The sequence below is a fragment of the Neoarius graeffei genome, chromosome 19 (assembly GCF_027579695.1).
Source record: "Neoarius graeffei isolate fNeoGra1 chromosome 19, fNeoGra1.pri, whole genome shotgun sequence".
Lineage (NCBI taxonomy): Eukaryota > Metazoa > Chordata > Actinopteri > Siluriformes > Ariidae > Neoarius > Neoarius graeffei.
Genome location: NC_083587.1, coordinates 69552280 through 69562969, shown reverse-complemented (window position 1 = coordinate 69562969; position 10690 = coordinate 69552280). Strand labels below are relative to the sequence as shown.

Below are 10690 nucleotides of genomic sequence, written 5' to 3'. Positions count from 1 at the left end.
CTTCATTTCATGGGCCAATTCTCTCCCGTCAACATCCTTATGGTCCCCATGGCTCAGAGTGTTGCTGAGCATTTCACACTCCTTTGAGACGTCTTCCTCTGACAACTTTGAGAAGTTCACTAACACTCTAAACTTGTCCTCAACATCACTGAAAAGCTTGAAGCGCTCTTGCAGTGATGCAACTGACACATCAACAATCATGTTAAAAAAGGAAATTTCCAATTTCTTTAGTGCATGTCCCTCAGGCTCATCAGGCGATTCATAAGAAAACTGACTTTTGGTTCTTCTCAGCCTCTTCTACTTTAGGACAGTGTCCACATTCATCTCCTCACAGAGATCTCTTGCAGATATTTGTGCAGAAGCAAACCCAGTGTTTCTGTAGCCAATCAGAGAGGCTTCTGTGGTCCTCAGGAGATTCAGGGCTACATCCAGCTGTATTGAAACAGACTGCAATGCTTTGCTGACATGTTGGATTTTGGATGTCATACCACACAACGCTACAAATGGTGAACCGGTAGGACCCAACTTTTTCAGCTAAACTCTGTGCCTCAGTTTGTACCAATGCATCACTGGCTTTCTCCCTGACCTCAAGAAGTGCATCCCTCACCTTCGCTGCCTGGAATCTCACAGCCTGCACACTGTTAATCCTGCTTTCCCATCGGGTATCTGACCAGGATTTCACGGTTAATAATAATAATAATAATAATAATAATAATAATAATAATAATAATTACTGCTAAATATTCTAATAATTGCTAAATATAATAATAGGAAAACAATAGTAATGATGAAGACAAGAGTAGTTGTAGACTACCTTATAATTGTTAAACATAGTAATAAAAAATAGTAATGATAATGATGATGGCAATAGTAGTTGTAGGCTACTTACTTAATTCAGAGACAGGTGAATCTGCAGAATCAGGTGCAGTTCCTGCAGGTCCTCTTGTCTGCAAGTATTGCCTGAGTGCATCTATAATTTGACATCATAAAGCAGTGTAACATCACTATCACAAATAAGTGTGGGCTGTTTTGCGTTGCTTGAAAAACATACCTTTTATAATTACAGTATTTTAACGTGAATCTACTTTTGATAACAATTTCCTAAGATTGTAAGCTGGGCAAATGCAAAATGCAGAGATGGTATTAAGGTACTGGAGATATTGACAACACAGCTGGATGGTTAGCCCAAGCTTCAAACCACTGGCCAGACAACAGCTAACCTCAGATGCTGTAGCCTGTATGTAGTGGCAAAAACTCTGTTCATTTATCTGAAATATCCTACATCTGAGACAAAAGACAAATTATTATACATACTACGCCGACTCTTGACAGTTTGCACAAGTAAACCTCACCGTCTATTGCTGTTTGCATCTAGTTAGCTAGGCAGACATTGATTCAGGCATCTAAAATATTAATTTGCCACTATAATGGTTGATATGAGAGATTAGATCAGACTTACCTCTATAGACCCTTTTCACGTGACGTCACGACAAACGCGGCTGCCATTTTGGACATGTACTACCAGTAGTTTACCACAGCCAACATTGAGGAATGGCAGCAAAGAAAGTTTTTACTTTCAGCAAGACTTCCATCATGCCACTATATTGTTGTGCACCTGGATGTAGTAACCATCAACAAACAAGGCAAGGGTTATCATTTTATCGGATCCCGACGGAGAAGATGGATAGCGGCCATTAACAGGAAAGATTGGCAGCCCTCGGCATACCAACGCTTGTGTAGTGACCACTTTGTTGGAGGTAAGACGAATAAAATTAGCCAGAAAAGGCATTACATTGCTGTTAACATTCTGTGGCGGCGAGTGTGTAACCAAATAGGCTAAAATAACCCATTGTAACCTCTTTGTTCTTCTGTAGTAGCTATTGTTGACTAGCTAATGTCAACAAGTAGCTGGTATGTTACTGTAGCAATGTTTACGTTCAGTCATTTGGATGACTGTTAAAACCTTTCAGTCTCAAGTTTTCCTTTACTGTATTTACTAGTTTACTGTAATTATGATCTGGCAGCTATTTACACCGGATCCAGTGTAAATAGCTGCCGGAGCCAACGTCCGAGGTTCCGGAGCGCGCTCCGGCTTGCTCCCCCTCAAATTAAGCAGCGTGCTCCGGCTTGCTCCCCCTCAAATTAAGCAGCGCGCTCCGGCTTACTCCCAGAGTGCTCCGGCCGAGGTTCCCCTCAAATTAAGCAGCGCGCTCCGGCTTGCTCCCGGAGTGCTCCGGCCGAGGTTCCCCTCAAATTAAGCAGCGCGCGCCGGCTTGCTCCGGAGCGCGCTGCTTAATTTGAGGGGGAGCAAGCCGGAGCGCGCTCCGTAACCTCGGCCGGAGCACTCCTGGAGCAAGCCGGAGCGCGCTCCGGAACCTCGGACGTTGGTGTGTATGTGTATGGTGATGGGTTTTTAACGACATAGGTATACAGATCATGTGGGCCGAAGTCAGGTAAAGACGAGGGCTTCGTGTACTTCCGTACGTCAGTGAACAATCCTGGTGGAAGCAGGTAAACGTCGTTCTCTAAGCCTGCTAACCTCAATTTTTGCAAATCCCTCTCCCTCTGCTCGCCCTGTAAATGCCCTACGTCGCTGGATAGTGAAGGTGTTTTCTGCATCTCGCTCCTTTTTCTTTTATGTTTTTCGTTTGTCGCCTTCCTCGCATTCAAACTGATTCGAGCCGAAGTCCACTACATGTCCAAAATGGCGGTCGCGTTTACGAAGGTCACGTGACTGAAAAGGGTCTCCACTTGGCTCTATTTGTTTCTTCCTGTAGCCTTCGTTTGCGCCCCCGAGAGTTTGGATTTCTTCACTCGATGATCTGACAGTAGGCTATTCATTCTATCATTTTCCACGGTACACTTGGTGATCTCTCACGGCACACTAGTGTTCCGCGGTACTAGAGTTCGGCAGCACAGTGGTTGAAAACACTGTACACCACTGATGCACTTGGTAACATCTCCATTCAATAACTCCATCCCTCCTTTTTGGTGGGGTTTTGGTCGCCCTTGGCGCCCCTGGGCACACTGCACTCTCGGCAATTGCCTCGGTCGCCCGTAGCAATCTCCGGCGCTGTGTGAGAGAATTAAATACACTGGGATGTGAGTGTGTGTGTGTGTGTGTAAGAGTAGTCATGCCGTATTGTTCTGTCTGCTCTCTGACCTGTGAAGTGTGTGTTCATGTGGGGTTCAGCAGTTGTTTGTTTTTGTTCAGTCGGTGTACACACACACACACACACACACACACACACACCTCAGGGCAGTTTATTGTCGTCGGTTCACTGAGAGTTGTGTTTTTGGGAGGAACCCAGAGAACCTGAAGGAAACCCCCGGGCTGCAGGATGGATCCTGAGGCTGTGAGGAAACATCAGGAGCCTCTGCAGCGCCCCACTGCCCTTCAGTACTGCAGCCAGAGTTTATTACAGACCCACCGGGCTCAGGCAGCTCCACAAAACACACCAGATCACATTCTCCAAACGAGCTGTGTGAGATCAGGACACACACACACACACACACACACCTGCTTTATACTTCATGATCTCTGTGTGTAGGATATTCTAGATTTATCAGAAGAATGAATATGTCAGTGTTTCTGTAGGTTACAGAGTTTTACATTTTTACACAAACTTTAAGAATCAGTTTGATTAAAAGTCAAGTCAGCTGTATTGCCCAATATGCTCTCATGCTCTCCATACAGCACAGATGAAGTTTCAGTCCTCTCTGAGCCGCGGTGCAAAACTTCAAATTATTTCTATTCAGGTCGGGCGGAATGAATGTGGGCATCGATCAGAAACCCCTCTGTGAATAATGAGAGGGAGCGCGAGCTCCGCCTCAGCAGGGACTCCAACACGGCGCCGGATCTGATCTGGCAACACACCGGAGTACTTCCGTCCAAACTGGCAACCCTCGCGCCTGTCTCCGCCTCACCTGTGTGCGCGCGCGCGTGTGTGTGGGATTAAACCCGGTCAGCGCTCACTCTCCGCTCGCTCGCGCGCAGTCTCTCTCTCTCTCTCTCTCTCTCTCTCTCTGTGCGCGCGCAGTCTCTCTCTCTCTCTCTCTCTCTCTCTGTGCGCGCGCGACCGGAACCGGAGTGGTGAACCGCACTGACGCTCGTGCGCACCGGAACATCGACACAGGATTATTTTGAAGTTTCTCCTGAATCGGAAGCGCCCCTCCCCCTCCCCCCTGAGGACCTTCACTGCAGCTCGAGCGGAAGATTGAGCCGGAAGTGTGGAACAGGTCGGTTTTGATGGTTGCGCGCGATTCAACCTTTATCCATCCAAAGCTTCAAACTTTCACTCAGCTGACATCAGAACAAACTCGGGGTGTGTGAGAGAGAGAGAGAGAGTGTGTGAGTGAGTGTGTCTGTCTGTGTGTGAGAGAGAAAGTGTTGGATCAGGTGCGTTACAGGAGATACCCCCCCCCCCCCCCCCCCCACACACACACACACAGAGCGGAGGTGTCAGGTGTGTAGTGTGTGTGTATATGGTGTGTAGTGTGTGTGTATATGGTGTGTAGTGTGTGTGTGTGTGTATATGGTGTGTAGTGTGTGTGTGTATGGTGTGTAGTGTGTGTGTATATGGTGTGTAGTGTGTGTGTATATGGTGTGTAGTGTGTGTGTATATGGTGTGTAGTGTGTGTGTATATGGTGTGTAGTGTGTGTGTGTATATGGTGTGTAGTGTGTGTGTGTATATGGTGTGTAGTGTGTGTGTGTGTGTGTATATATTGTGTGTGTGTTGACAGGTTTATGAGCAGTGTGTTATATTGGGACTCTGGTGTTCAGTGGTGTGTAAATCACTGCTCTCTGTGTGTGTGTGTGTGTGTGGTGTGTGTTTGTGTATGGTGTGTGTGTGTACTAGTTTCTTTATGTAAGGAGTCTGCAGGTGGTGCATTGTCACCTCACAGCAAGAAGGTTTTGGGTTCAAACCTCATGGCCAGCCGGTGTGTTTCTGTGTGGAGTTTGCATGTTCCCTCTGCGTGCTCCGGTTTTCTCCCACACTCTAAAGATTTGTGGATTTGGCCCGGTGGCTCCTCTAAATTTCCCCACGGTGTGAGTGTGATGGCTGTTTGTCTCAGTGATGGACTGGTGACCTGCCCAGGGTGAACCCCACCTTGATGGAAGGGTGGTATAGGTTATGGGTGGATGGAAGGAGTCTCCAGTGTCAGAACGCTGTAATGGGTGGAAGCCAAAACCTAAAGGTTGAAGATGTAGGTTTGAGGACTGAAAGGTTGCTGGTTTGATTCCCAGGAAATTGTGGTAGTGAATAAACAGTACTTTCCCCCTCCATCCACAGCTGACATCCCAGGTACTGCAGCGTGTGTGTGTGTGTGTGTTCACTGCTCCAGACAGGTTCAGTGTGATGTAACAGTTGGGTACAGTCAGTGACGGACTGAGCGGTCTGGCATTTGGGCACATGCCAGAGGGTCCACGGCCCCGACAATGCCCATTGCGGCCCCGCAACCACATTGCCGCGGCCCACCCTCAGCTACTTGGTCACTACGTGCCTTCGTCGTCTTAAAAATTCCACCCTGTTGACATATCAAGGAAGATATGTTCGCTATTTATACCACTTACAACTCCATATATTACAATGACGGTGGCACCATGATGTGTTTCAGGTTTTACATTAGCCTATTTTATTTTGCTGGGAAATTTCTTCCTACGATGTAAAAAATGTGCACAGTTTAAAATAAAACAAATATATCTGTATTTTGTATTTGTTTGCGACAACTGAAGTAAAGCACTGCCTTGTGGGAATTTCATTTAGCCTACCACCAAACTGACAGAAATAGAACGTTGAAGATTCAACATTCTGTAGCCTACTTCAGCATTGTGGTAGTGGTCAAGTTGATGTTGGTCAAAGTAGAAGAGGAGATAAACGGACGGTAGAGGTCGGATACTTACCATAGTTTAGTAAAATGAATCGAGGAGGCACTAAACGACACAAGGGGGGAGCGGAGAAAAAGAGGGAAAAATTGAAGAGAGCACTGCTGTCGGGGGGCAAAAAATGTGCGAAACTGGATGTGTTTTTTTCATCTACTGCAACCTCAACTAGCAGCGCTAGCATTGATGTTGGCGACACTGGCGAGGAGGGATATGATGAGCAAGAACAAAATGAGCAAAAGGAGGATGAACAAGGTGAGACACTTTTTTTTTTTTTAATTATGGCTGGGTTGAGCATTGATTTCCAGGATTTTAATGCAGTTGTTTAATGCGTGGGGCTGACGTCTGCCGCTGTTACCTGATGTGCTTTGTGTGTATAGCCCACTGTTTTGTTTTTTTATTCTGCACGGTTCTGTGCTGGCATGTTGTGGACTAAAGTCACGATTGATGGGTTAATCTGAGCGTAATGTATGGCATTGCACGTGTCCATAAATGCTTAATGTATAAATGCTTCATGTGTGGTGGCATTGTCAGACCTAATTTCAACATCGACCATAGGCCTGCCTGTGACCGTGACACTCTCTTGCAATTATGACACACACCCTTTTTTTTTTGGTTCAAATGCGTTCCACGGTCTACGGGGCCGCTTGTAGGTGCAAAATGCCAGGGCCGTTTTTTTATCCCAGTCCGTCACTGGGTACAGTAACACAGATGTGTTGTGACACCATGTATTGTGTACCTGATTATCAGTGTGTGTGTGTGTGTGTGTGTGTGTGGCTCTAATTTATCTCCAGGTTACCTGAAACAGGCTTCATTATTAACATTGATCCAAACTGGATTATCCTGCTCCGTGTGTGTGAGACGAGGGCGGAGTCACAGCTGTCAATCAGTCTAACCAATAAGATACATTCTCCTGATATTAGATTAGATTAGATTCAACTTTGTCACTGTGTAGAGTACAGGTACAGAGCCAATAACATGCAGTTCACATTGAACCCAAAGTGCTAAATACAGGATTATTTACAGATAAGTGCCAGATGTACTGCAGCAGGGTGACGCTGTACATTACAGATTATACACTGATGGACAGTGGAGAGCTTCAATATACAGATATTATTAAACATACAGGACACTTTTTCGATGGAATAAAAACATGTTCTATTCCCTTCCCTTTTTTTTCTTTTTTTTGGAAAAAAGTATTTTTCAAATTTTTACATAAAAAATAGATTTTGACTTAGTTTCTAAGCACAATGTTCATTTCCAGAGCATATATTCAAAACTATTCATGATACGGATTTGAAACTTGGTATAAATGTTAACAAGGTGATGTAGATGTGCCTTTTCATACTAAGACATTTTGAGAAATTAAAAATGTTCATGTTTCCATGGAAACAATTTCAGACTTGGTCTCTCTTAGGTTTTGTTTCTGGAGCAGACCTTGAAAACTGTGAGTGGTATGGTCTTGAAAGTTGGTATATGTGTTGATTTAAGTAATGTATCTGTGTCTTTTGATAGTAAGAAATGTGAGAAATGTTAATTTTTAGCTCAGCTGGACCACAGGTCCAGTGGGTTTATGCCATGGGGTGCTGAGGTCAGTCTAAAGAGGTCGGGTTGGTTTCCTGCAGCAGAACTTGAAAAATGTGACAAATAATATCTTGAAACTTGGTGTTTCAAGATATTAGTTGGTCTATAGGACGGGGGAAATGACTCGGTCTTATTGTTTAATCTGAAAAGTGCTCTCTTATTGAATATGCTGCTCAGATACTAACATTTAATTTTGTGCTGGAACAAAAGACGAATGTTTGGACTCTAAAATGTTTTTGTAGTGACTCGATAATGTAGAAGTCATAAAATAGAAATCTATGATAAAGTTTGTATGTGTAAAAAAAAAAAAATAGGGGGCCGAAGACTTTTGCACAGTGCTGTATATACAGTTAGCAGTATTGAACACACACGTACAGATGTTTATATGTTCAATAATGTTATCGGATAAAGTGGTCCATTTTGTACAAGAAATGAAGAGTACAGAAGGTGTGTTAGTCTTGAACAGTGCAGTGATGTTGGCAGAGTGGTGGTGTGGAGTTCAGCGTGGTCACCACCTCCGGGAAGAAACACCTCCTGATCCTGCTGGTGTGAGAACGGATGCTTCAGTAATGTCTGTCAGATGGGAGGAGCGAGAAAAGTCCATGGATCGGGTGGGAGAGATCCTGCATGATGATACTCGCCCTGCTCAAGCATCACTTATGAGAAATGTTCTCAGTGGAGGATATTCCAGTTTTACACCTTTTTTTTTTTTTTTTTTTTTTTTTTTTACTGACACACACACACACACACACACACACACACACCTGACTAACAGTAGTGAATTTATTCCATTGTGTCGTTATTTTGAAATATTTTCTGTGAAATTAATATTGATCTGAAGATGATATCAGTGTGTAACTGAGCGTGATGAACATCGAGACTCGTGTGCGTGTTGGTGATTACAGAGCAGAGTGATGCACACGTTCCTGAGGGATGAGGCAGTTGGGGAGGTGACGGGTTCGACAGGTCTGAGGAGCTTCACACACTCGTGTTATTGTTTATGTAAATGTCAGTGAACATGTCAAGTCGATTTCTCACCTGCTCACATGTTCACACACTCCATTCCTCCTGCTGTTACCTCTGAAGAACACCTGAGTCTCAGTCAGGGACAGAACTGACCTCAGAACAGCATCATTACCCCGATGAACCAATGAGGTTAAGGTTCTTTTATTTGTCATTTCAACCATATACCAGGGTTCCCGCGGGTCCTTAAAAAGTCTCAAATTGAAAAAGTTAAATTTAAGGCCTCAAAGTCTTTAAAGGTCCCATGGCATGGTGGTTTGTTGATGCTTTAAACGGGCTCGTGGAGGTTTCCGGATGTTATATCCGCAGCCTTTCTCGAAATGAACCCTTGGCACGTAGATATAGCCTCCTGGGAGAAAGCCCCATTTCAGCGCTTTTCCCAGTGCGTCGTTTTGCTAATGAGAAGCAGGAGGCGGGGAAGGGTAGAGGGTGGGGGCGGGTCTTATCATTAATATTCATGGAATGTAAACGTGTTACCTCTGATTGGCTAACAGCACTGTCACGCTACCTCCAGTGGGTCAGAACAAGCGGATGTGGGTGTCTTACTATGGCGAGAAAGAAGGAACAAACCGCGAAGGGAAAAATACCGCGCGCTGACGTCATTAAGGTGCGATGCGAGGAAATAAAATAAATTCAACAAATGTTTGGGTTTTTACTGAACAAACAAACAAATAAAATGAACGAGTGACTTAAAAAAAAGAATGTGGGTGTCTTTGTAAAAACTGTTTTGATTGGCTATTATAACAGAGCATGCTGCATGCTTTTTGGTTTTGTAGCGCAGAGTACCTGGCTAACTGCAGGAAGCGGTTAGCTGCACAGCTAATGTAGCCATTGCAAGGCTAACATGGCACCGATTTTAAAACACGGCGAAACGACTTAACAGTTCTACACTTACTTGTTCGGTGTTTGTGGCTGATGCGGCAGGGATGCTTGGTACGGACCCAGGCTTCAGTGACAGTTCATGTGCAAAACCTGCCCTGTACTGTCCCAAGTTGTGGAAACATTCCTCAGGAAAATGCTTCCGACAAACATACACCATCTTAGGTAGACTCGACGGCGTATTATTGGAGTAAATAAAATTAAGCCACTGCGTCTTCAGGGGCTCTCCCGTCGGCAGTAAAAACAGACTCCTTTCTGTGTTGTCACATCCATGTACAGCACAACTTCCATGTTTCGCTCGCTTAGGTGATGCCATGTTGTTGTGTCCTCTATGGTCTCCTCACTACAGCTGGGCGGGCAATTCATACAGTGGGTGGGAATCCAGAGGGGGGGCGTGGGGATCATCTCCCTTGCTGACGTAGTAAAGGGAAGAGTTTATCAACGTGCCGTTTTGACGCGCCATTCTCAAATGTTGGGCATAGTTTGGTTTACACATTATGAAATTTGTAGCCACTGGGGTGACTTAAGAAGGTCAGAGGAACTCATTTTAATGTTAAAAAACCTCAGAAAGTGAAAATTTCATGCCATGGGACCTTTAAAACACCCATATTTTTGTTCTTGGTCTTAAATTTTAATTAGTCAAGTCTTAAATTTACATTATCATTCCCGCGAAGCGTTGTCCGCAGAAAATAAAATATTAAACGCCGTAGAACTAATCATAAGTTGGTTGTATTTTTCTACGTGGTGATAAAACTACAAATCCCATTGCTCACTGCAGGTAGGCAATGGCCCAGTTTGTCCACTAGGCTACCTGCCCACTGAATTCGTGCAGTAGCAAGTCAAGGTTGTTAGGCGTGTATGCTAGGCTACGTTAGTTTTAAAGAACATGGGGAAGTGTGTGTTCAACGAAACTTGGCTCGATAACGGTGAGTTTTGCAGCTGGTTACAAGCTGTCCCCGGCAGTAAATATGAAGCTCGCTGCAAAGTATGCAAGAAGATATTACAGTTAGGGACATTGGGTGTGAAGGCGCTTGAGTCTCATGCCAAAGCGGACAAACACCAACTTGCCATGAAAAGCCTTCAGCGGAGTCAAAGCATCACACAGTTTTGTTCCCCGTCCCAGCCATCTACATCATCGTTGATGCCTGGCCCCTCCGGACTCCAGGGCAATAATGTTACAGCTTCGTCAAGTAGGCCTAGGCCTAATGATCTTCGGTCTACTTTCGGGTCCACCGAGACCTCAAAATCGGAGGTACTTTGGATTCTCCACACAGTAACAAGACATATGTCATATAACAGTAACGAAAATATCAGTGACC

At 44.8% G+C, this 10690-nt stretch overlaps 1 protein-coding gene across 4 annotated transcripts in view; it reads left to right on the top strand.

Moving 5' to 3' along the window:
• The first annotated feature begins 3959 nt into the window (after positions 1-3959).
• LOC132867555 (pleckstrin homology-like domain family B member 3) overlaps positions 3960-10690 on the top strand; it is a 30423-nt gene continuing 23692 nt past the window's right edge. For 2 of the 4 annotated variants that reach the window (XM_060900542.1, XM_060900541.1), the window contains exon 1: positions 5870-6140. In XM_060900542.1, the coding sequence (XP_060756525.1) occupies positions 5921-6140 (220 nt within the window). In that variant the 5' untranslated portion in view covers positions 5870-5920. Of the gene's footprint in view, positions 4240-5860; positions 6141-10690 lie in introns of those variants that run through there. The other 2 variants (XM_060900544.1, XM_060900543.1) reach the window with 2 other exon arrangements.